Raw genomic sequence first — 27,191 nt, 5'->3', positions numbered from 1 at the left:
TTAGATAGCTTCTGTGGTTTGTGCTCTATATCCGGGAATTCTGGCTTTAGCTGTAATGCGTAGGCAGATGATTATCTCACACCACTTTGGCTCTCTCTTCTTGGTCTAACCCTCATTGCTCTTGTACAACTGGGCCCATTGCCTGACTCTGGAGAGCAACAAGGGGATAGAGTATGGAGGCAAGGGAGGTCTGAAAAACAGGAGAGTCAAGCATTGCACCCAGATACAACCCATCAGTCATTACAAGTTTCACCTCTGATAACGGCAGCTCTCAGTTCTGGAGCATGCAGACCTTCACCCTCTGGTGAAGTCCCCACCCCTCAGGCTGGCCTTTGGGGCTCTTACAAATATGGTCCATCAGTCTCTGTCCTGGGTCTGTGCTCTCTCTTGCTGCTGTGTCTGCATTGCTATTTCTGCCTGTGTGTCCTTACTCTCACTTGGGTCACTCCAAGTCCTATCATCACCTAAGGCCCAGTGGACAGAGATTCCCTTGGTCTTCTCTATCACCTCACAATTTGGAAGCAAACATTTGGTCCTCTTTTACAGCAATTTGTCTCTACCCCGAGCCCGACAATTCTGGAAAAGAACACAAAGGAGGTGACATGATTCACACATTTGTAGGCATTAAAAAACTTATTAAATGAACAAGCAAAGAGGGGAATAAGTAGAAGGAGCATTAGAAGATACTGAAAGAAAAGCCTAAGGGAATATGATTACTATAAACCAAGGGAGTGGGAGATGAGACAGAGCCACAGACTAACTGACAGATTGCAGTTCAGAGGGCAATAAGAAGTGGGACTAGGGGCTTGGAGGAGACAGCTATTTATCTGTTTGATCTCTCTCCTGCCTCCTCCTGATCTCTCTCCTGCCTCCTCCTATTCATTCTCTGATTGGCTCACTTGTGGATCAGCTAGCACTCATGGATCAGTGGACACATGCTTTGCCTCCTTGGAATTCAGGATTTAGGAAATCCACAAGAAATCACTTGCTAGAGTGATATAAAGCAGTGGCCTTATTTGTGAGAATGCTATTAGGTGAGAAGTTTGATTTAGGAGACCATCATGTTGAAAGGTTTGGGAGAATGACTTACTGGCTGTTTCTCTCCATTTCCATCTTCATTTCCATTACCCCTCCCAGGCCTCTATTCCCTCTCTAGGTTTTTCACTCCTTCCCAGTTGAAAATACCATGTATTGAGGGAACAGGGAGTAAGTGGTGCTGACTTCCTCATTTTCTCTGCATCCATTTCACCCACTTAAATACACCTCAGCATGCCTACTCTCTTCCCACAAGTAAAATCTCCTCTGGTCCTCAATCCCAGGAAAAGCAGTCTTGTGTAGCTCTAGCATTGAACCCATCTATTTTCCACAGTGCCCACAACAGAGTTGTGACAGTGTGCTCCCTGTACTCTATCTGGCCTTTATGAAGGTCAGGCTTTTGTCTAAACTCTGTATTCCACCTGACTTGGCGCCATGGTGTCTGGTCCACACACAGGGGCTCACCAAGGAGCTGTTGCATGAATGTACACCAGCACAAAGAACTAAATAATAAAACAAAAGAAATTTATCACTTTAGTTTGCTTGAAAATGCTCAGCATCTCTTACCTTTGTTGTATGACCTATTATAGCTTTTGAGAACTCTCAAACCCTGGCTGGGATGTTATGTTTCTCTTAAATAACAGACAAAACTGTAATTTTATGAATATTTAATGGGACAGTATCATCGCCAGCTGACTTTATCACAATGGGCATTTAATAAAAGTTTTGTCAATATTGTCTTTAATTTGTTTAAATATTTATGAACATTACTTTTTTTTTTTTTTTTGGTGATGCTGGGGACTGAACCCAGGGCCTTGTGCATGCAAGGCAAGCACTCTACCAACTGAGCTGTATCTCCAGCCCCATGGACATGACTTTCAAGAGAATCCATATCTGGAGTTATTGTGGACAGCTCGTGTTGGTGTGGTTTTAGCTGCGTGGTGGTTTATCTTGTTTTGATAAATTCCTCCAGAACTGTCTGCAGATGCTCTGGAATCCGAGTAGGAGTTCTTTGGAACTCTTTCCTGCTCCTCCCACCTTCCAGTAACCCAGATGAGATTGAAGTATCAGCCGTGGTGACCTGGAAACTTTCAGGTCTGCAGTCGGGGTCACAGTTCGTCATCTTCTGATATAGAATCCAGGTAATCCGTGTCAACGTAGAGGAGAAATCCAGAGAATAAGCTGTCTGCCCAGCCTGGGTCTGAGAAGAGGCCGTTCTGGTCTGTGAAGAAGATCTCCAGCCAGACTTCATCTTCTGGCTGCAGGTAGATGATGGTGGACCCTGAAGCCACGTCATGGTTTCCTGTGTTGGCATCGAAGGTCTTTATCCGGTATTGCCCATTGTGCACCAGCCCGATGGCCAGGTGCTTATTGGCCAAAGTGATATCATAAGAAAAGTAGTAGATTCCTGGGAAAGCACAGATGAACTTTCCTGTCGCAGGGTTGTAGTGCTCACCCTCATTGAAGAGCACCTTGTTAAATATAATAGGTATTCTTTCTTCAGGGTAGCTGGTGGTGATGCCAACAGAAAAGGCGGATTTGAGCACGAGGCTGCCACATCTGCATACTCCAGGCAGCCCTGGGTCCCCTTGGTCTCCTCGGTCTCCCTTTGGTCCAGGAAGCCCAACTGGACCTACTTCTCCTTTCTCTCCCTCTGGTCCCATGGGTCCTTTCTTCCCAGTCTCTCCTTGGTCCCCTTTTTCGCCAGCCAGACCCAGGGGTCCCGTCTTACCTCTCAGACCTTCAAAGAGAGTTTATAGTTGAATTAATAGTTCCTCTAAAGAGTCATGAACAGCATTATCTACATGGTCCCAGCACACCAACTTTGTCTTTTCAGTCAACCTTTTTAGTTAGTTAGTATTACTAACTAAAAAAATCCTCTAAAAAAATCATGGTCCCAGCACACCAACTTTGTCTTTTCAGTCAACCTTTTTAGTTAGTTAGTATTACTAACTAAAAAAATCCTCTAAAAAAATCACTGATACACTGAAAATGAAAACAGAGAATTTTCATCAGAATTTCAAGTCTGTTTTCCCGAGTATGTTACACATCATTTAAGACCTCTCTAATTTTAAAATAATTAACTACTATTTTGATGATGATGGATCACCTGTCATTCAATTATTCCAATCCAGGTACTGGTCACTGTCTGAAGAATTCAGTGAGCACAATGATATTATTCTCCAGAGTAGACTCATAGGGACAAATAATTCTTATAATCTATTTAGTCTCATGCCCCATCCTATTTCAGTTAATCTTTTAACAGAATAATGAAAGTTAAATTCGCTTATGTTTATGAACCGTTTATTATGTGCCAAGAATAGCATTAAGAGTTTTCTTTGCATGTATTATCTCATTTAAATATCACACAACTCTATGAACTAAGAATTATTAATACTTCAATTTCAGATGAGAAAGCTGAGCCATGGAAAAGTTATTTTGCTCAAGAGATAGAGCTAATGAGTGATAGAGCTGTGATCAGAATGGCATGCATCCTGATCATCCCCCAGGGGCAGTGGCTAGAGTATGAACTAGTATGTAGTGTTAATATGTTACAATAACCAGAAAACTATGACTGTCGCCACCTTGCATCAGTTCCTTTGTGGAGAGAAAACTGATGCGTAGTGCTGTGAAGAAACTTGCTTCTGTAGCAAGGCCAGGGCTAGAGTCCAAGCCTTAATAGCCTGATGATGTTGCCCGGTCCTCAGAATGCTTCTTACCTTTAGGGTTGTACTCAAGAATCCTAATTCTGTTTGGCTCTGCTCCTATATGGCTGTTTTCTCTTAGGGAAGCCCATTAATTTAACTGGGAAGGACATAATAACGATGAAAAAGTTTTCAACAAATTTGAAGTTACCGTACAAGATTATTTTCTCTATGTCCAAATTGCTGTATCTACAGATCAGCTACAGGTTAAGTGCAGAGACATGGTGATCATGGTTTAAATAAGCAAAATACACTTAATTTTAAAGCTGTAAAGACTTAATATTATAAAAAAAGATGTTATTCAATTTGTTATGGTTTAGATATGAAATGTCCCCAAAAAGCTCACATGTGAGACAATTCAAGAAGGCTCAGAGGTGAAATGATCAGAGTATGAAAGGCTTAAACTAATCAGTGGATTAATCCATTGATGGATTAATTGGGCAGTAAATCTAGGCAAGTACAGTTACTGGGTGTGACTGGATTAACAGGCCACTGAGGCCATGCCTTTGGGGTTCAAGTTTGGTCCTGGTCAGCAGAGCTCTCTCTGCTTTCTGCCTGTCAGGTTCTGAGCTGCTTTCCCCCACCACGCCTGTCCATCATGAAGTTCTGCTTCACCTTCAAGCCCAGAGCTATGAAGTTGGTCATCTATGAATTGAACCCCTAAAACCATGAGCCAAAATAAAATTTTTCTCTTCTACGTTGTTCTTGTTAGGTGTTTTGATCAGTGCACTGCAAAAGCAGACTAAAACACAATTGTATGGCCAAATCCATTTTATAAATAGTTCTCATATCATGATATTTTCCCCAAATTTCCAAAATATCCAAATTATCAGATATCTGCAATGTACTTTTGTAGTCAGAGAAAATATATTGTTGACATATAGTTTTACTTTTAACTGTGATTCTGTTCTCAAGAACTTTTATGAATGTAAATCTTTTTCTTTTTAAAATTTTATTTATTTATTTGTTTGTTTTATTTTTATGTGGTGCTAAGGATTGAACCCAGTACCCCACACATGCTAGGCAGTGTTCTACTACTGAGCTGCAGCTCCAACCCTTTTTTTAAAATCTTGGTAGTGCTTTGACATCATTTATTTGGATATTGTACGTACATCAATGTGTGAGTTTTGATTTGTTTTTCAAACAAATTAAGGCAAAGTTAACAATGAAGCATTCTGGGTAATGCAAATTGGAGAATTAAAGCTTTGCCTTTAATATATCAATTATTGTGATTTAATAATTTTGAAAAGTGGCTGTTGGCAATTTATGCTGCACAGGATGCAAACAGTGCATATGACCTTAACTTGGTGGGTAGGACCAGCGTTCTTACTGATCCAGTCCTGCCTCCAGCTGAAGATGGTTTTTCTTGTTAAGTTGAAACTCTAGTCCCAGCCAGAGCACTCCGATATTGATTTCTTTAAACAAGGTCAGAATAGTCTGATCTTTCTATGTTTGATTTTTTTTTTTTGGTAGAGATGGAACATGAACATGATTTTATTGTTAAATTTACTTTAGACTCAAATAACTTCTAAATTGCTATTTTATCTTCAACAGGAGCTTAAATTCTTCTGTCTTCATCATTGATTTTTTTTTTATGTATTAGTAAAAATTATTTTGGTCTCAATAACAATTTTAACCATAAGATTTCATTATGAACTCAAATCCCCCTGCTTCTATGATTTTGGGTACATCACTCTCGATTTCAAATGCTGCATTTGTTAGAAAAAAAAAAAAAAGCAGACCTAAATCTACTTCAAACTTAGTGAACAAAGGAGTCAATAGCGACTCAACAGATCTGGGATAAAACCCACTTTAGCCATGGATTAGTTAGATGCATTTGCTCTCTGGCTCCATTTTCCTAGTAGTTGAAGTGAAGGTTTGGACTGGATTGCTTAAGTCTCATCCTCTTGAAAATTCAATGAGGCCAAATCATAAAGACTGGGATGTCATTTCACAATGCTGCACATGAAAAGATCTTCACCACCTCCATGCCCGGACGTCCTATAATAATATTGAGTTAATGTGCTGAGCTGTCGGGGTGATAACCTTCATGGACTAATTATAATAATTTATAGTAATTCTTTTTTTGTGCATGAAGAATTTGTTCATGTGCTGGAGGTCTACACACTAAAAGCAGAAAGAAGGGCTGAATCATTCTCCCTCTTCCTATTTAATCAGATATATACTCAGATAAAGAGAATTATGGAGTAAGGGTTAGTCTCTGCTTAGGTACTGAAGCTTGGACAGAAGCATTTTCTTCTTATTTCTCCATGAAATGTACTTACCTTGATTTCCTCTTCAGGGCCATTTTATCCATCCATCCATCCATCATCCATGGATTTATGCATGTATGCACACATCCATCTAAAACATTCAATATTGGTTGACCATCCACTATCTGCCAGTCACTGTGACAGGGGTTGGGTGTAACATTGGCACAAAAATCACCTGCCCCATTCTCAAATTAGCTGTTATTATCTTGAAATCTTTATATACGGGTCATAGATAAGCTAAGTGATACCTTAAACACATACACAGTAAACTGCAATGAGGAATCTGTTTCATAGTTAGTTCTAGGGCTATTTGAAAATATATTTTTTATGCATTTGCATTCAAATTAAATGAAATGTGAATATGTTACAGTAATTATTGCTACAGACCAGAGAGAGAGACAGCTATTTTTTGTTTTTACAGATAATTAATGATTTAGTATAATCAGCTCTGTGTTTCGAATTTAGGGTAGAGAAGTTGGACAACAACAACAAAATACCTTGGTTCCACTTGGACTTGGTTGGGGTGGATGTGGTGGGTGTTCACTGAGAGTGACCAGTGAAGAGACTGTGGTGTCATGAAAGGAGAACCAGGGAGCAAAAACCCCCTATGCCAGTTTCAGCTACATTAATCCTCAAAGCCCAAGGCTGTGCTCCCATAGTTTCTACGGGGAATGCTTCTCTCTCTTGCCTTTCCTTTTGGAAGTGTTATATAGCCTTATGTAAATATTGGGTTTAAATAATCCCAGGCTGGGAGAGTTACTTTATTTTTGAATATTGTTTTTTTTTAATTTATAGCATTCTTTTTATTGCTCATTATCACCATTGCAAATTATAATGGTGGACATCAAATATTAAAGTTACAATTCTAGATGAGTAGTAAGTTCTTAATGAAAGGTCTTTATTTAGACACAGTATAATTATGTGTTCACATATTGGCCTCCCCTACACACATGTCTGCTTTTCAGGACATCAACAATGTATTATTCATGATTTTGTTCCCAGGGTCCTCAAACAGGTGCAATTTTGCACTGTCCATCTCCTACCCAAGGGGACAGTTGGTGGTGTCTGCAGATATTCTGGTTGTTGCAATTGAGGGGCATTCAGGTGACACTGCCCAAAGGCCTACAGTGCACAGGAGAGCCACCCGCACAAACAAACACTGATCCCTAAATGTCATTAATGCAGAGGCTGAGAAACACTGTCTGGAAAAATATTGTATACTAACAGGTGCATAAAAAATTTCTGAGTGAATTACTCATGGGGACATGGATGAATAGATGGATTGATGCATTTGGGTAGATAGCTAGCCTCACAGAAGGTTGAACTTGTAGCAATTATGAACATTTAATTTAATTTAATATAACATTAGAACTACCTCATGAAACAGATTAAGCATTTCTAGCTTATTATGTGGCTTTGGATAGTCACAATTTCTCTGGTCTCATATTTGCAGATCAAAATGTAATAAATAATAACAGTTAACATTTACTCTGTTTGACCCACATGGCAGTTATCCTGTGTAGTGTTTTGCATGCTTCATTGTCCTAAACTTCACAGTTACTATTACCAGTTCACAAATGAGGAAACTGAGGCTCCAAGAGTTTATTTGCCTAAGGGTATTAAGTCATTGAAGGAGCCAAGATTTGAGTCTAAGTCCTTCTGGCTCCAGTGCTTGATGGTTTAGCCGCTACATGGTTAGTAGGAGACAGAGTACACCAAAAGGGTCACTAACACAAAACTGCAATCCTGTTGTTACTGCAGGATTTCAAGGACACTCATAATCTCGGCTCAGTGATAACTTAGATTCATGTGTTTCCTATGGCAGCCTTTGAAAAATTCTACTTGAGCTTGACATTCAAAGTTCTTTATTTGATGTTGAACCTTTACTAAAGTTTTTTGTCTAATACTGAACCACTCTCATAGGTTTGACAGTATTGATTTGCCAAGTATTTTTTTGCATGGGAAATTCAGAAATGAATTATTAGCCAATAACTGGAATATACATTATGGTTCTATTTCATAGAACTCCAGTAAATTAGATGCAGTGATTAGATAGAGGCATATATCTTAAATCCATTGACTTTTTCCTTCCTCTTTTTGGTCCTGACTTTTACACTCAGAAACTTGTTTTCAAAGATTGATTCTGAATCCTTTGGAGTTAACAGAGTCTCTCTAGAATTTCAGTTTGATTGACTTGGAAGGACTGAACAGTCTGGCAAGTTTCCCGGACCAACTTATTTGATGGGGGGAAAAAGTGAAAATTACCGAAGGACTATGGAACAATTGTGTTGCTGCAAAGTGCTACAAGAAATCTATGCTTTAACGGCTACAGGACAGGTGGGAAAGCGATGAGCTAGGAAAGGCTACTGCCCTTTTGGTATCTCCATCAGTGCTCAGCAAGATGGCACCTGTGTGTCTGGCTCTGATTTCTGCCTCTGCTTAGTTTGTGCATCTCCCCTCCTGTCCATCTGTCTGTCTATCCATCCATGACCCGTGCATCCAGACATCATCTGGAGCTGGAATAGCCAGGTGGTTCCAGGTATCGGATGTCTGAGTCCATCCCATGAGCAGTGCCTGTCCATCTCCACTGTTCCACTCAGCCATGGTGTGGCTCAGTTTCCTCACATGCACGATGTGATAACGTCTACCTGAAACAGTCGTCATTACCACAAAGCAAGGATGCAGGTGAAGAGTTGAGGGCAGCACCTGAAGCATGATAAGAGCTCAGTGCATTGTTAGGACTAATGAAGTTGAAGTAGAGAGGGGGACTTTAGGGGCAATTCCCCTGAGACGAAGCAACAGAGAAGGTGGTGGGGGGGTGAAGTGGGTGAGGGGAGTGGAGTGTGTGACGTAGCTTCACCATCCTTTACCTGCGGTGCCCTTTTCACCTTTCTCTCCTTTCCGGCCGTCTCTACCATCTCTTCCCGGAAGGCCGATGCGACCGTGGGGCCCCGGGGATCCGTTGGCTCCAGGGGGGCCTGGTGGTCCAGGTAATCCAGGGATGCTGCAGATGTATCTTGGGGAGTAGCTGTCTCCTTTGGCCTGATTGCCCCGAGGTTGTCCACTTGCGCAGATGGCAAAACTTGTGACATAGAGCAAGACAAACATCTTTGGCTCTGGAAGAGAAACACACACATCAGTGTCCCCTTCCAGGAGGGGATTTGGTGTGGTTGACCGTGCTGGATCAGGGGAACTGGCACTGACAGCTCTCACCTTTTCACACGTGTGTTCCCTCATAATTCCATTGAAAATGACATTATTGATGTGGAGTCTCAGTGTCCCACACAGGGGTTGGTGTAGAGAAAGGCTGGATTAAAAGGTTTTCCCAAAAGACATCACTGCATTGCATTTATTCTACAGAGTCAGTGATAGACTTTGAAAAATGATGCTTTCATTTTGCAAAAGAAAAGCATTTTTTAAAAATGGAAAATTAGAGCTGCAAATGAATAAGATAAATATTGGCACTATTCTCATCACTCAGAGATAATTACCCTTTACTCTCCAATATACACATGCTTCCAGTATTTTTTGTCTGTGCCATGGAGAAAAGCAATAGGGTATCATTCCTATAATTCTTCAACCTTCTTTACATATGAACATCTTCTTATGTCAAAAGTTATTCACAGCATTAGCCAGGTACAGTGGCACATGCCTGCAATCCCAAGGCTTGGGAGGCAGAGGCAGGTAGATCACAAGTTCAAAGCCAGCCTCAGCAAAAGTGAGGCACTAAGCAACTCAGTGAGATGCTGTCTCTAAATAAAATACAGAATAGGTCTGGGATATGGCTCAGTGGTCGAGTGCCCCTGAGTTCAATTCTTGGTACTTCCCAAGCCCCCCATAAAAAGTTACTCACAACATTAAAAAATATTGCTTTTGTCTCTACTATTTTATATATATGTACAGATGTACATATATACCCCCACATATATACACATAGGCATGTATACATGTGTGTATATATATATATACACACACACACACATACATACATATGTATGCAATTCCCCATTATAGACATTTGTTTCCAGTGTTCTGCTAATGTAAACAGCACATCAGACATGTTCTAACTAATCTTTGCATATATCCATGATATTTTTTTTGTAAAAGTTAAAGCAGGAGCAAGGAAGAGGCATTTGCAGGAAAACCATGTTTTTCACTTGATAATCATGCCTAATGCCAATTAGTGTTAATTGGAGTACTGTGCATGTCCTGAGGGGAGTCTCAAACTTTAATTTAGAATCTGCAGGATATAATGTCTTGGTGTCCTATTAAGCCGTTAGCACTGCGGGTCAATTAAAGAGCTATGTGAAATTTGACCATGCACGCGCTACATGCTCTGAGTGAAGCGGGCGCAGGTCTCTTCAGCTCTAGTCTGATAGGACGTGGGTTTCCCTCCACAAGGCCTGAGAACGGAGCACTTATTAGTATGGACCCTGGCACACAGGCTGAGGGTTGGGGAGGGGCGGTGCAGGCTGTGGAGACCTGAAGTTTTAGGCCAAATAATCCTCAGGATAAGCAGTTTCTTGAGAGGTGGTTCTGGTTTTGTGTAAATGGGGGAATATGTGGATGGTTGAACATGATTTTTTTGTACTTGTGATTATACAAAAGAATAGGTTTCCTAGTGGCATAATTGTACAGGCATATAACATGTACTATGATCCTATCCATCCCCCCACTGATGGGGGGTTTTCTATTTTCCCTTCACCCTCCTCCTGATCCCCTTCCTGTTCTCTGATGGTCTCTCTGGATTTGGGTTTTAGCAGGAAATCTGTACAGTGCTTGATCTGGACTATACTCTCCCAAAGGAAATAATCATGAAACCTGGGATAAGCAATTACATAGTTTCTTTTTTCTTTTTTTGTACCAGATGTTGAACTCAGGGATGCTTAACCACTGAGTGATATCCTTAGCCATTTTTATTTTTTGAGACAGGGTCTCCCTAAGTTGCTTAGGGCCTTGCAAAGTTGCTGAGGCTGGCTTTGAATTTGTGATCCTCCTGCCTCAGCCTCCCAAGCTGCTGGAATTAAAGGTGTGTGCCACCGTGCCCAGCTTGTTATTTTTAGACAGCCACCTCAGAGAATTTAACCATATACACCATACCACTTTTTTGGTACTTGGGGGGGTAATTGCAACATCCAAAGGCTAGACTCAGAAATTTGCCAGAGCATAGGAATGACAATCTGAGGAAAACACAGTATGCTCCTGAGATTTTGAATTAAGACTTATTCCTAGAAATCTTATTACTGAAAAGCCAAAGTCACTTATCCAAATAGAGACTCCATATTCTTGACCAAATCTCAGTGTTATCAGCCTTCTTTCTTCCCTCCCAAATTGGAGAGAATGTCTTTGCCATGTTCTGTCTGCTAGGCTTGACATACCACACTGTCATAATCTGATTTTTGCTACTATAATGAAATACCCAAGATTGGGTACTTACAAAGAAAAGAGGTTTATTTAACCCATAGTTACGGAGGCTGGATGTCCAAAATGCATAGTGCCGGTTCTGGTGAGGACCCTCTCAGCTGCATCACTTCAAGAAAAGATGGTATCGTGGTGGGAATGCAAGTGAAAGGAAGAGATCAGTTGGCAAGACAGGAAGCCAGAGTAACAGGGAGTGGCCTGCCTTGTGACTGTGCACTGAGCCCCTCCCCTTAAAAGTCCCACCACCATTCAGGACATAGCTTCCAACACATGAACCCTGGAGGCACACACCTAAAACATATCCACATCATGGCAAGCACTATCCTATGGCTCAAATGGTTTTAAGATTGTTTCTGACAGCCCCAGGGTTCTGATAAAGACACCAGCACTTCCAAGCAAACTGCAGATGAAGGAAAATTGTGAGAACATTCTAGGCATAATCCTTGCTGCAGTCAAAACCAGATGCATCGACTAAGTTGCCTGGTCCTCTCTCTTGTAAACAACTGATAATGGGGAGGCTCTGAGAAGGAATGTGAAGGTGGAGAACATCTGAGGTCACCTGGAACAGAAGGTATAGGCTATAGGCCAGAAAGTGGTTTGAAGAAAGACTGGGAATGATCTGGAGGAAGGTACCCTGGGCAGTGATAGAGAATACAACAAGGCCAACAGTTGTGGGGTGCAGGGGCGGGGTATCTGGAAGAAAATCTCGGTAACATCTAGTTGATGATGGACAGAGGAAGCAGAAACTTAAAAGATGTGCCTGCAGGAAAGAATATTGAACATCACCAAGAGCCAGGCAACAGGTGCTCAAAGAGGGATGAATAAGAGCAACTGAAATGAACCTTGAATCAACGGGTTGCTTTTCTTTGAGAAATGCCCTGGTAAACTGTCAGCACCAGTCTAAAAGCATGTCCCCATTAGGACTTTCTGAAAGGCTCTCCAGATGATTATCCACTAACAATCCTCATCTGACGCAGAGGCCCAATGCCGTGGGGCCTGACGGGCAACGATGGCCTGATGATGAGTGTCAGTCCATTCTTGGGACTCCGTTCACGCAGAAGGAAGAGGGGTGCGGGTCATGATGAAAGCCACGGTGGCCTCTCCCACAAAGGCTGTCCACTTCACTTAGGAGCCAACAACTTTGTGTCCCTGATAGCACCGTGTGTGAGGCCCCCTAACTCCCCTGATTTCTACTCTGCTCACTCTCCAGTTCCAGTCACAGTGGATAACCTGGGGTTCCCAAGGACACCGGTGCCTCTGCCTCAGGCCTTCACATGTTTCTTCCCTCTGTCTAAAACCCTCTTCACCAAGATGTCCATACATGGCTCCCTCCCTCCTCTCCTTCTGCAAGTCTTGCTCAAATGCCACCTTTTCATGGAGCCCAACGGTTTGCACCTTATTCACGATGCAATCTGCCCCCCACCCCGGCCTCCCTCTTTCTGCTCTGTTTTTCTGTCTCCATTGTGCTCACCATCGAGGACTCCTGTCTTCATTTTACACTGCACGTTCTGCCTGAGGGAATGGAAGCTCCCCGAGGGCAGAGCTCTCTGTCTTAGTCATTAATATGTCTACCCGCCTAGAACAGTGCGTAGTACAATAAACCCCAGCTGGAGGAAGTGAAGACTTTTTGTGGGGATGGTGTGAGTTTTGTTGAATAAAAAGTAGTGAGGAATTACGGAGTATGAAATATTATAAGAGAAAGAGAGAAAAGAAGATTTCAAGAAGGCTTTCTGGGGTCTATGTGTCCCTTTCACAGTATTTGAGGAATAAAGGACTTGAGTTGTTTTGCCTTTAAGTCTATGGTGTTTAAAAATATACAAAAGCTCTGTTTTTTTTTTTGTATTTATAATATAGGCACACTAAAATTCAAAAGAAAAAGGGTATAAAATGACAAGTAAATCTCTTCTTATTTTTCTGTCTTCTCAACAGTTTCCTCCCTGAAGGTGGTGACTGTTGTCAGTTTCTTGTGTCTTCTCCTTCCCCGTGTTGGCGTCCTCTGTACCATGGTCTGCACTTGGCCTTTTTGCTGAGCTTCTGTATAGGTATGCAGAATCATCCCTTGGTGTCCATGGGGGATTGAGTCCATGACTGTCCAGCCCCCATGTATACCACAGTACAAGATGTTCAAATCTCTGATATAAAATGTTGGCATATTTACCTATGACCTATGCACATCCTCCTGTGTACTTAAGTGGTCTCTGGATTACCTATAATACTTAACACAATGTAAATGTTATGTAAGTAGTTGTTCCTGTATTGCCTAGAGAATAATAAGAAAAAAGTCTGTACAGGTTCAGTACACAGTTTTCTAAAATATTTCTGATCTGTGATTCATTGAATCCATAGACGTGGAAATTGTGGATGTGCAAGGCTGACTGCGTGTCTCTGTACTGGGGTAGACAGAGCTACCTTAGACCCTGTTATTTTGGTGGCCATAGACTATCCAAAATATGTTATATTTAAGTAGTTGATGGACAGGTAGAATATGTGCATTCTTCTGTTATTCTAAACAACAGTGCACTGAATATTTATATTTATCTATCTGTACATGGTTCGTGACACACAGCAAAAACTTTTTCCCAGTTTGTCTTTTCACTTTTTTCATGTAATTAAAAAAACCCCATTTTTATTGTAAAAACATTTTGGAAGTCAAATTTATTGTGTTTAGAAAGCTTCCCCCACTCTAAGGTACTAAAAGAGTCTTTCTCTTTCTCTAGAGCACTTGCCTCGAATGTATGAAGCCCCGGGTTCAGTCCCCAGTACTGCAGAAAACAAGCAAAATATGCTTTTCTTTCAATGCTCGTCTCATTTAAAAAAATTTTTTTTTAGTTGTTTGTGGACCTTTATTCTATTTATTTGTATGTGGTGCTGAGAATTAAACCCAGTGCCTCACACGTACTAGCTGAGCACTCTTTCACTGAGCTACAACCCCAGCCTTCTTGTTTCATTTTGTCACCTTCAAAAATTTTTATTTGTTAGAATTTTTTGATTAAAAACTCAGAGGTAGGGATCCAGGTTTATGTTTCCAACACCTTGTCTGGAACAATCCATCCTTCATGGAACGTCCACTGCTCTGCCGTCAACTTGACTATTTTGGCTGGACAGGAACCATGTGTGTCACAGCTTTATAAGCATTATAATAACTTTAACAGCTTTACAGAGAGATGATTTTCACAATGAAAAATTAACTGACGTATACGATCCATGCACACCATAATCCAAATTTAGAATATTTTCAAAATCTGCAGAAGAAAGCTACACCCATGAACAATCACTTCTCACACAGTAAGCTTTAAAGCGTTCAATTGAATTATGCAAATTCATGCAGAATATGTGCTACATAGTTAAAATACAATATTTCCACTTTCATGCTCCTTTGGAGTTAGAAAATCGAAGCTCTGGAAATAATGCTAATCTAGAACAGATCTGTCCTGGAAGCTAATTGTAAATGACTCTCCGATTTTTCTGTAGGGATAATAAAGTAACAAGTTTTTAAAACTTTAAAGACAGATTTGAAACACACATACATGTATACATACCAGAGCTTTCATGTTAATGGGTGTTCTGAATCTTTAAGACAGGGATATAGCATATCGTGTTTGGTAAACTTTTGTAAGTAATAGAATCTTTTGTTCTTGCTAAACTAGCCATGAAAAACTCTTGAAGAAAAAAATACTGATTAAATCAATGCAAAAATTGAACTCCCAGAAAGTGTGTTCAGAGATTGGAATCCCTTTATAAATAGCCCATGACTTTTTTCTTCTAAAAATAAAAGATGCTGTTTATGGGAATGTAAAATGGTGCTACTTTGGTGAAAAACAGTGCAGTGAATCCCCAACAAAATTAAGTATAGGGTTATCAAATGTCCAGAATTTCTCATCCGGATATGTATGTGTACATATATCTAAAAGAAGTAAAAGCAAGGACTCAAACAGGTATTTGCATACCCACGTCCACGACAGCACTCTTCACAACAGCCCAAAGGTAGGAGCAACCCAGTGTCCACTGATTGACACAGCATGATGTATTCACAGAATGAAATATTATTCAGACTTACAAAGGAAGGGAATTTCAATACATGCAACAACATGGATGGACCTGGAGACGTCGCGGTACGTGAAATAAGCTATGCAAAATGACCAACACCACATGATTCTTCTCACATGATGATCCCAGACCAGCCACATTCACAGAGACAAACATTTACAATGCTCTGTGGTCCTATCTAAGGTCATAAAATGGCACAGCCAGGATTTGAACTCAGTTATTTTGTCTCCAAACATGAACTTTCTTCTGCATCATGTGAAGGAGACTATAACAGATTACTGCAAGTCAAAGGTCCGGACTTGATTATGAATTCAAGCTGAAATATGCTTTGCGTGGAAGTCAGAGGAAGAGGTAGGCCACTGAGGAGGGATGAAACAGGATGTCTCCTTGGCCTCTGACCCAGAGATTTCACAAGATCAGGCCTGGCCTTCTCTGCCTTCCTGACAGGAGCACTGAGCTGGGGACAATGCTGGGAACCTCGGCTGTTTATGCCTCCGTTCCTTCTGTATTGCGACCCCTCAGCTTCTTTGGGGTTTCAAGTTTCCTCGCAGAACTGCCTTTCCTGTTTGAATGAGCTCCCTCCTCCTCCTGGCACTATTCGGGTCCTCCAGGGCCACACAATTGCCTTTGTGTTATGACCATTTCCTGCTCATTTTCCCAGCAAAATGTAAGCTCCATACCATTGACAGATAAGACTGAGCATGGCCCACAGGAGAGTTTCCACAGGGCTGGATGAAGAACATACACATCCATCAGCCTTTCTTATCAGCAGTTCATGATTTATAAAGTTTTGGCTATCTCCTGATAAGTGCTCTGGTGGCACAGCAGTAAAACACTCTGACACCTGCAAACAGTTGATGGTCTACAGAGCAAGGCTAAGATCATCCCATCCTCCCGAGACATTCGGGGGCAGGTTGGACCGGGAACCAAGATCCAGAGACCACCGTCTATGGTCGTGAAGCGAGCCGCTGACCAGAGATTTAGACCCAGAACTTCAGCTTCCTGGATTCTCCTTACAAAACCACCTGTTTAATAAATTAAAAAGCTACCACAATGAAAAAGGCCATTGTACCCACATTCACCAAAATCCTATAAAAGAATAGACACCATACCGTGCTCTTGGCTGGTGAGCGGCTGCAGGGTGCTCAGAACACTGAGACTGAGGATTTTTCATGAGAGCTTGGTGAAAAGCTTGCTTTGGTACCAGACAGAATAACAGGTCCAAGTTCTCAAAGATTTCCAAATAGTTGTGCTAAAAATAACCTTCCTGCTTAGTCCCAAAGAGCCAAAGGCCCTGGAAGTCATTCATCCAGCGAGGCTCAACTGAAGGGCCAGTTAAAATTATGGTTTTGTTTGGGACAAACCCCGAGTTCCTGCTCCCCATGACTGGTAAGTTTGCAGGCTTCCCTCTCCATCTCTGGGTGTAGTGGCCTCTTTTTCAGATCTGTTTACTTCATTTTTCCCTTTTCATTTGTTTTCCGTTGAGTGGATGGTTCAGGAAAAAAATTACTCACTGCCTGGAAATTATTTTTTTAACTTAGAGAAAAAAAAAAGTCATTTCCTATTCGAGAGTGTTCGAGGGGGAATCTTTAGATTCTGGACATAGGATGGGGTTTCATGGAAGAACAGGGAGCACTGTCCCCAATCTTGATAAATGTGGCAGGAAAATGGCCCTTCAATTCTATGTGCTGCCGAAAGAAAGAGGGTTGAGCGCTGCATGATGTTTTCTTTGTTCTTTGCTGAATGGAGACAATGATTGAGTATTTTTAGATGACTAATATGTCTTTGTTCCTACTGAGAATTGATCATAACAACTCAAAAGGCACAATGATTCTCCAAAGCCTAAGACTAGTCATCTTTGGTGCAATCAATTTCTTTGTTTCCTTCTGATATGTATTTCTTATATTGCCTTGGCAACGGCAATTTATAATTCATGATGTCATTTAAAGAAATTAAGTGACTGAAAAAGCCTCATTTTTATCTTGCTTTCTCACTCATTCTTCTCCAGCAGTGAGATCTCCAAAGGAAAAGAAATGTTCAGAGTAAGGGAAGTGAACACTGATCACAATTTAAACAAGAATTTTAATGGGCTCTCTGTTCCGATAAGCTTTATCCTGCCCCAGGTATTCACCCTCCAATCTAGAGGAAATGGTCTTTTTGAATTTATTGGCTCTCAGAATCTGAATGCCATCATGGCACGTAAAACAGTATCTTGAGCATAAGAGCCAGTCATATATGCATTTTTTTTTCTAAATTAGAATCTTCATCTTGCAGAGTCCCTGGTTGATTTGTCTCATCCTCAAAATAAAATGGTGACCCTTACTTATTCTAAGCCTCCTAATAGTTCTTAAATTTCTCTAACAAAAGTTCTGGTGACAAATGTCAGCTACAGACAAGCTTGATCTCAGATGGTCCAGCTTATTTATTTATTTGTTCATAATTGATGACTTTAATGGGCTTTCCTCATTTTATCTCTAGTATAGCACAACATCCGTCCAGGACCCCAGATGATTATTGACCAACAGAAGGCAGATGTGCCCCATCTTGCTACCTTTGATTGGCTAAGTGTTGATGCAACTGATGGGTTCTCATTTTCCTTTATGTGTTATTCACAATATCCACAATTTCCCCCTCATGTTGCTTGCCACATTTTAAAGTTATTTTTGTTAACATGTATGAATTGTGCATACTAGCGGGGTTTGCTGTGACTCTTAATACCACACGCGCTGACCAAATCCGATTTTCCTTTATCACCTTCCCCTGCCCCACCCTTCCCAGTGTCCTTACTCACTATTCTACATACATGTCAACACACTTCTGGTGATAAGATTTCTTGTGTTGTTAAAGTATCGCAGTATTTTGTCTGTTCTGCAGTACTTGATATTTTCCTTGAGATGAAAATTATTTTTCAGCTCAGCTAACCTAATATAATGTATGTCTTCCCAAATGGACTTTTCTTTCCAGAGAGAATGAACCTCTGGACTGGTTCATTCAGAGCATTCGGCTGTGTGTTGAACTTGTCAGTGATCACGTCACTCTGTTATTTTCACACTCACTCTAGAAGTGGAGGTGAGAAGCGTGGATAGGACAGCATGTCCAGAAACACGGGCTTGGGGTCAGACTCTGTTCTCACTTGCCACTGGCCCCGAGGTCAAGGTCTCATTTTCTCTTTCTTGAGAAGATTTTCCTTTTGAGTTTGTGATCTAAGTTTGGTGGACCTTACTTAGATTCTTAGATTATATAGTTTTCCTATAACTTTACTGAATTTTCAACTGAATCTAGTTTAAGTCATTTTGATGCAGTCAACATTCCCAGAGCATCTAACAAGTGTGCAGGGAAACCAGCAAGAGAGAAAGAGAGAGAGAGAGAGAGAGAGAGAGAGAGAGAGAGAGAGAGAGAGAGAGAAGAAGAAGAAGAAGAAGAAGAAGAAGAAGAGGAGGAGGAGGAGGAGGAGGAGGAGGAGGAGGAGGAGGAGGAGGAGGAGGAGGAGAAGGGAAGGGAAGAGAGAAGAGAGAGAAGAGGGGGGGAGATTTTGCAATGTCTTTGGTGTAAATACTACACTATGGTCACTTTCAAGTTTCCAGCCTCAAGTTACCAGCCTGATATCTACTGAATGCAAAGATGGGAAGCTATGTGCAGAACTGGCCCTTGCTAACTGGTCTTAGTTGGGCCAGTAAATTACTGATATCTCTCTCTCTCTCTCTCTCTCTCTCTCTCTCTCACACACACACACACACACACACACACACAGACACCACTTTGAAAAGCATGATATTATTTTATAAAGATGATTCTAGCTGATCTATAATAAGCACATACAATGTGCCAAGATGTTACAACCATTACTTTCTTTAATGGTGGAGGTGTGTGATTTTCTACCCTCCTTTCACGGATGAGTACTTCAGGCATCCGAGCGGGTTCTATATTTATTTCCTCCCTAGGGTGTTGCTAACTTTCCAACAGCAACTTCCTGCATGAGACAGCCTGCCACCAGTTGGGCTGCCCCACTCTCTCCACCTCAGGAGGTTCACTGGGTTCTCTTAGGAATCGAAGCTCTTCTTTCTAGTCTCAGAGCCTTGCCTGTATCTTCTCCTGGGCTTCAAGTCCTTGCTGAGCATGTGCACCCCACACCCCTTTCTCCATCTGTTTATATTTATCTTCCTTTTGTATCATTTCCTCCAGGAAGTGTCCTTGCTACTCTTGAGCAGGAACGAGGCTTCCCTCAGTGTTGTCTTGACCTCTCCTATGCTCTCTGGCTCACTGGTTCTTAAGGAGATCTACTAAATTTCCACACCAGTGGATTAAGTCTAGGCATTTACATCTCTTAAAAGCCCAGTGGGTGATTCTGATGGGCATCCAGGCCCTGGGGGAATCTGTGTCCCATCTACTCATTTTTTTTTTTTTTTTAAGAGCGAGAGCGAGAGCGAGAGCAAGAGAGGGAGAGAGAATGTTTTAATATTTATTTTTCAGTTTTCGCTGGACACAACATCTTTATTTTATTTGTATGTGGTGCTGAGGATTGAACCCAGCGCCTCTCCAATGCCAGGCGAGCACGTTACTGCTTGAGCCACTTCCCCAGCCCCCTACTCTGGTTTTAATGGTGTCCTGCTTGTTAGTCTTTCCCAACCAAGGAGTTTCACGGATATGAATCTAGTCTTCTTTGTCTCTCATTCTGTTATTTTATTCATTGATTTATCATACATTGATTGGGTTGCTGCTAAATGCCAGAGGTTGAATGCTTGGTATTAGAGCAGAGAGAGCCCTTGTAGAAATAAAATCTAGAGAGTAAGACAGGCATTCATCAAATAATCACAGAGCCATGTTTGATAGGTTATTAACTGGGAATTCCCATCATCTTGGAATTTCAATTGGGGAACCAAAGCAGAGAAAAATGAGCAATCAGTGCCACCCATCTGCTTAGAACTTGTGAAAAATCAACTGGATATGACATTAAACATTATCTACTTGTTTTTTTTTTTTTTTTTTGGTACCAGGGATTGAACCTAGGGGTGCTTGACCACTGAGCCACATCCCCAGCCCTTTTTATTTTTTATTAGGGACAGGATCTCACTGAGTTGCTTAGGGTCTTGCTAAGTTGCTGAGCCTGGCTTTGAGCTCACGATCATTCTGCCTCAGCCTCCTGAGCTGCTGGGATTACAGGCACGTGCCATTGCACCTGGCGACCACCATCCATTTTTAAACTACATAAAAAAAAAACACCTAGAAATTCAAAAAAGGATTAGCAGAGAGTTGTTGGCTGATGAAAGAGTGTTGAAGTGTTTCTCCTTTACTTCCCAAGTGACAAGGACTGCAAGGGAAGTCACTGAAAAGATTGGGGGTGCCTGCGAGAAGAGAACTGCTTATCTACCTTGCCTTGCAGTGTGGGACGCTAGCTGCACTGTGAAGCTGAGGGCTTTGAGAGCCTCTGGCTGGATCAGCGCAATGTGATGGAGAACTGGTGGGGTGCTTGAACCCACCCCCAGCCTCTTCTGTGGTCTTGCCAACTCAAGCGTTGTGAAGGCAGAGGCTGACTGGAGGAGAGAGCAGGGCAGGGGTAGCCGTCGGAGAGCCAAGTTTCCCAGGAGGCAGATGGTTCTGAGGAAGGCAGCTGGGAGTGGTCCATCCAGATGGAGCCCCTTGAGCCAACAAGAAGTCCTCCCTGGGAGAGGAGGCCACTGAGCACAGAAGTTGCGGCCATTGTGGGGTCAACCAGGCTATCAATCAAACAGTCTGTCACATCAGGGAAGTGTGCCACATGGGGGCCACCTAGGAAGCCTCTGGTGCCCCATGAAGAGGCACATCCTGAGAGAGCCAGCAGTTCAGTACCTGGGAAGCCAGGGGAGGACCATGCAGGTGGCATTTAGTGAGGAATCTGATCACTTTTTTCTAATTCTCCTGTGCTCTGATCTGAGTTGCCAAAGGTAGGAGCGGGAGGAGGGCAGGAGTGAGGGGGGAGTGAAAGAGCAGCGCACATCCAGGCTGCAGCCACAGAGGGGCGGCTTTTGTATTAGATGTGCAGTAGGAGTTTTGATTTAGATTTGTCTTTTTAATATCTGAAAATTGTCCTTGTAACTGAGAGTTACCAGAAAGCTAAAGAATTTGCCTGAGATGTCATGGAAAGGCAGGGGAGGTCAGGGCAGAGAGATCTAACAGAGTTTGACTAGGACAACTGATGGGAGGAAAATGAGACTCCTTCTTATTTATATCATATGAAGGATGGAGAAGATCATTTGACCACTGGAGAATCGTTGGAGGGTGCTGTGAAGGAGAAGTGCAGGGTGTTACAGAGTGTTCAGCAGGGAAACCCAGTTGAACCTCTAGCTAAGAGAACACTTGCTTAAAGAAATGACATCTGACCTAAAATATCAAACAGGAGTGGCATTGATCAGGCCAAGAAGCAGAAAGATGCCTCCAGGTTGAGAGAATGCCTGTGCAAAGGCCCTGAGGTGGAAGAGGAGGTGTGGAGTGGCGGCCTCTGGGAAGGAGCAAAGAACACGAGCCTGGAGAGAAAGTGTGCCTGCACCTGCTCAGCTCTGCTGGACGCAGAAGGTTCTGGTCTTGTCTTGGGGGGGGGGGGTAAGAGTCCTTGAAGGATTGTGAGTGGGTTTTATGGGTCAGACTGTGCCTTTCCCTTAGTGCTGATTTATAATAATGAGGATGATATAAGCACAGGTAGTGCCTGCTGCCACCCTCCTGGCCTTGCAGGGTGACTTCAGCCAGCTAAACAGAATTGCTTTGGCTTCTGAACCTGCTTTCAGTGTAGGGAAACAGGCAGGTTCTCATGTGGAAAGGAGTTTGTCTTTTAAAAATGGGGCAGTGAACCCACTCACCAAATGTGCAAACGTCATCATACTGTGTGCCAGGTGCCATCCTGAGTCCTGGACCTGCAGCCTTGAGGAAGGAAGACAGGAGCCCTGTCTGAATCCAGACATTAAGGAAGGAAGGGCCTTTCAAGACCTCTGCCTGCTCCTCCCAGTTCACAGGTGGTGAGAAGTGACTTGCCTCATGTTGTATTTACCTGCTAAGCCAGAACTGGAACTCAGGTCCCTGCATGATGCCCAAGACTCTCTCCTCCATTCAGCACAACCTCCCATCCAACCTGATTCCTAGCTTCACACGTAGAAGATACTTCAGAGTTTCTAATATGCATAGATCTCCATTATTGTGAATAATTGAGAATTAACGTCATCCCAGATCATAATACTTGATCCTTGTCCAAAATATCACTTTTCATATCTTAGAACACAAGAAACTTCAACAAATCACAGGAAATTTCAAACACAGAGAGAAACGGACATAAATAGATGAGTTCCCATGCGCCCAGTCTCCAGCTTCAGTGGTTTCCCAAGCACGACACTATTCCATTGACACCCTGAATATGTTAGTCCCGTTGTCTCCCTACACTTGCATCTTGTATATTTTCAAGGAAATTCCAGACATTGTATCACTTAGCCCATAACTATTTCAATAAAAACTAGAAGTTTTTATCATCCTGGATAATAATAGAGTGATTGACACCATATAGCTTCCTTGGCCCTTGAGGTCTTTTAAGCAAAAATGAAACGTTTGTGTTAGATACTCAATAGGAGTTTTGATTTAGATTTGTCTTTTTAATATCTGAAAATGAGTCACAATAGACCAATGAAATTGGTCTAAGTGAGAGTTACCAGAAAGCAAAAGAATTTGCCTGAGATGTCATGGAAGGGTAGGGCAGAGAGATCTAACAGAATTTGATGAGAACGATGGATGGGAGAAAAATGAAACTGCTTATTATTTATATCATATGCAAGATGGGGAAGGTCATTTGATCAACTGGATAATCTTTGGAGAGTGCTCTGGAGGAGAAGTACAGGGTGTTAATGGAGTGTTCTGCAGGGAAACCCAGTTGAACCTATGGCTGAGAGAATACTCGTGCACTCAAAGTTCTGAAATAGGATTTTATGTGGTTGTCAAGACTTTTCCGTGATGTTTTCAGAGTGCAGAGAGAACTCTCTGATGACTTGTTATAGAAATTCCAAGAAGAATAGAGTGCATTACAGGCCTATCTGTGCATGGTGGATTTGGGGGAAAGGACGTGGGTGGACCTAATCTTCAATTCCCCAACACGTTGAGGACTGGTGATGTGACTGTCAAGGGATCCAATTTTTGTTTTTACTAATAAAACCTGTCATGAGTGTCTTAAGATTGTTTAAGAAACACTAGAGAACTGGCGCTGTTTTTAAAATGTTAGGTCATCTCAGAACCTTGGAATACAAAGGCTAAGGTAGACCCGAATTGCCTTCAGAGGTGATGGCCACGGAATCAGGCATGTCGGCCCTGGAGTGTGGGCAGAAAGTGGGCATTGCTACTCCCACCTCCCTGCTGCACAGCCACAGAAAATAGGGGCAGAGCAAGCACCATGCAGGAAAGCCAAGAAGCACCATGAGGAACAGCACCCCTCAACTCTGCTAACTTCAATTTGCTCACTTTCTGGAGAAATATTTGGTGTTTTTTTTCCATATTGATGGATTTAATATAAAAACGGATGGTGGTCAGACATATCAAAACAGAACTCTGACCCATCATTTTCCCAGCAAAACAAGCCCTTATTTATAATAACAAACTCAGAAGGTCAGCCTGCTATAAGTTAGACTTGCAGAACATCAGATTGCCACCTCCAATAACAATCCAGGAAGCCAAGCAATAACTTCTGGAACAATTCATCCCAAATAGCAGGAATTGATTGTCAACTGACCATTTCTCTAATTTTTATCCCCACTTCCAACTCAAGTTCAACTGGAGAAAACCAAACATGTACCCCTCACCAGTCACCCAAGAGGCCTCACTTCTGGTTTCCTACCTCCAGCTTCCCCACATCGACAGCCTCCAACCAGGGCATGGTGGAAGCCTCCCTTTTTTTTCCCCACGACATTTTCCCCACTCCTCTGTCATCTTTGAGTGTCAGTGGCCAACTTCCTTGCACAGAAAGCTCCAAATAAAGAGCCTTTGCTTGTCTACTGCAACACAGATATCAGCATGTCCTTTACTTCATTTCTCTATTTGTGTTAATCTCCAGCAAGGAAGATGAAAACTATTTACTGGGGGCCCTAATCCATGTGGGAAAGCCAAGCTCTCCTTTTCTAGGGTTTGCAAACTGGTAGGGGAAGCCAGACTTTTGTACCAGAGTTAAACCTGACAGAGACCCGGGTACAAGCATGTGGACCATACAGTGAGCTCCTCTGAGCAGTAATCCCATCTTATTTATCTTTATATCACCCGTATGGTGCCAGAGACTAGAATCAGCAATGCTCAAACAAAACTCTAATTCTAATGCTCCTCTAATTCGAATTGGGTGCCAAAACACAAGCAAGAAAATTACTCTGTAATGCTGAGTGGATTCTGGAGGCAACCCTTGAGGAGTACGTATCAACAGCCAAGTGATAACACCCTGGATTTTCCATCCCGTTGTCTCTTGACTGACATCTTGTGATGGCCTCTTTACTCTCTTTTCTGAACTTGGAGTTTTTTGCCTTCAAGTTCAACCTCTAGTCTGTTTCTAAGGTGAACCCAAATAGCAGGCATTTGATAAATGAATATATGCTAAATGAATTAATAATTATAATTAATCATCACTTCCATATTTGAAATTATTCCAATAATTAAATACACGCTGTTTTTATTTGATCAAGAGAAAAAAATAAATCTATGGTGACAAAGAATATGTTTAAGCAAATATGTGCAAATCTATTTGTCAGATTTTATAAATATATCACTTAAGGTTTGTGTTGAATTTAACCTCCTTCATAGGTAGCTCCCATGTTAAAGTGTTCACAGATGCCTGATTTGAAGATTTTTGACTGAATTTTCAACTGTATTCTAAATAAATGAAATCATTCACAACAGTGGTGATCATCATCATGATGTGGACATTGGAGATGACAGCTGACTTGTATTTAATGTTATTGTCTTTCAGGCACTGGGCCACCACGGACATTGCTTCTGTTTTCCTAGGAGTTGTTCATATGCTAGCCTGGGAATCCTGACCACTTAGAGAAGTAGGTGTATCATCTTCTTATTGCAGCGAGGCCTCCAAATGTGAGCTCCATGAGGACAAGACCTTGAGCAGCTCCTCAAAAGAAGGACTTGTTCATCACAAGATCAGTGCAGGGATCCCAGGAAGCTCTCCTCAGTAACCACTGGATGATTTTTTTACTCCCTTTGCACCTCTACATAAATCACAGCTTCAGGAGGGTAAGGAATGTGTCCCAAGGCACACAGCTGGTCACTGTTGGGGCAGAGATGCCAAGTGGAACTTTCTAGGGTCCCATGTTTCCATCATAGTTGCTTCTCCTGAAGTGTCCAGCTGAGCTGTGGGTGGGTCCGAACAGTCAAGAGATCCTTCTGGGTGTTCATTCTGGCCAGGGTCCAGTGAACGGACTTGGGTGAGACAAAGAGAAAGGAGGGGGAGCTTCAGGGGCCAGCTGCTCAACTCGGGGTGATGTCCCTTCATGAGAGAAAAGAGAGACACTAAAAGCAAAGGATGACTTGAGATCTTATCCGCGCCTATCTGCGCCTGTAGAGGAAGTAGGCAGCTCCTGGCAGCCAGCTAACAATAACCTTCAGCTTGTTAAGAATAACAAGGAGGGCTGGGGATGTGGCTCAAGTGGTAGCGCGCTCGCCTGGCATGCGTGCGGCCCGGGTTCGATCCTCAGCACCACATACCAACAAAGATGTTGTGTCCGCCAAAAACTAAAAAATAAATATTAAAATTCTCTCTCTCTCTCTCTCTCCCTCTCTTTCTCTCTCACTCTATCTTTAAAAAAAAAAAAAAAAAAGAATAACAAGGAGCTGGCTCAAGGGCATCTCATTACGCAGAACTTGGCCTGGGGCGAATGCAAGGGGAAATCATAGAAGGTGCAAAGGGAAGAGGGCTCTTGGCCAGCACGTGGGTGGCATTCGTTGAAATGGTGAGACTCACCTTCCTCCTGGGTCGCCACAGCACCTTGGCGGCCAAGAAACCTTCTCTGACTTCCAGCTGGCCATGGGCTGCTCCTTCTCTGGTGGGCAGGTGTGGTCACCACAGTGCCCACATCTGGCTTCCTAGGACATTTGCTAGTGGGCCAGGACCAGGATCTCTCTGAAGGGCTGAAGCTGGCAGCACAGGAGTCTTTAGGAGCTGATGGTAGACACCGTCTGCTAGGACTTCTAATTTGAAGGACTTCTAATACGAGGGTGTCCATTTATTAAGCTCTTCCCATACGCTAGCCTGTGAATCCTGACGGCTTAGTGAAGTAGGTCTGTCATCTTCTTATTGCAGTGAGGCCTCCAAATGAGAAAAGTCGCTCAGAGTCATGCAGCTGTGGAGTAAGAGATTTGGCCTTCAAACATGGATTTGCCTGACCACCTACATTAAACCCTTAGTCTGAAAGAGGACAGTGACAGGATTTAACTCCTTGGACTGCTGCAAAGATTAATTGAAATAATTCACAGAAAATGGATTACATGTTGCCAGGCACATAGTAGGTGCCCAGTGAGTCTTGGGTGAGTTAACAGTGCTGTCATCACTGCAGATTTGGCTGTTTTTCTTTGCTAAGGGCCATTGTCTTGTGTTTTTCTTGCTTTTCATTTTGGCCCCTGCAAACCATTCAGAGCATCATTGTTGGCTGCAGGGAGCATAGAAGCCTAGAAGTACCATGGCCATTTAATGATGCAGCCTCTCCACCTGAGGCTT

General features: G+C 42.3%; 1 protein-coding gene and 1 long non-coding RNA gene across 7 annotated transcripts in view; one reads left to right on the top strand and one right to left on the bottom strand.

Moving 5' to 3' along the window:
* Nucleotides 1-1,775: 1,775 nt before the first annotated feature.
* C1QTNF7 (C1q and TNF related 7) overlaps nt 1,776-27,191 on the bottom strand; it is a 99,414-nt gene continuing 73,998 nt past the window's right edge. For 2 of the 3 annotated variants that reach the window (XM_081303865.1, XM_081303867.1), the window contains exons 2-3: nt 8,884-9,129; nt 1,776-2,776 (exon numbers count right to left, since the gene is read on the bottom strand). In XM_081303865.1, coding sequence (XP_081159991.1) covers nt 2,145-2,776; nt 8,884-9,129 — 878 coding nt within the window. In that variant the 3' untranslated portion in view covers nt 1,776-2,144. Of the gene's footprint in view, nt 2,777-8,883; nt 9,130-16,593; nt 16,741-27,191 lie in introns of those variants that run through there. The other variant, XM_081303866.1, reaches the window with a different exon arrangement.
* Nucleotides 16,751-27,191, top strand: part of LOC308654455 — a 91,181-nt gene continuing 80,740 nt past the window's right edge. For 3 of the 4 annotated variants that reach the window (XR_014023271.1, XR_014023272.1, XR_014023273.1), the window contains exons 1-2: nt 16,751-16,870; nt 25,434-25,711. This is a non-coding gene — a long non-coding RNA (uncharacterized lncRNA). Of the gene's footprint in view, nt 16,871-24,656; nt 24,880-25,433; nt 25,712-27,191 lie in introns of those variants that run through there. The other variant, XR_014023274.1, reaches the window with a different exon arrangement.

This window comes from Spermophilus citellus (assembly GCF_964194105.1).
Source record: "Spermophilus citellus genome assembly, chromosome: 8".
Taxonomy (NCBI): domain Eukaryota; kingdom Metazoa; phylum Chordata; class Mammalia; order Rodentia; family Sciuridae; genus Spermophilus; species Spermophilus citellus.
This window is presented reverse-complemented; position numbering and strand designations above follow the sequence as displayed.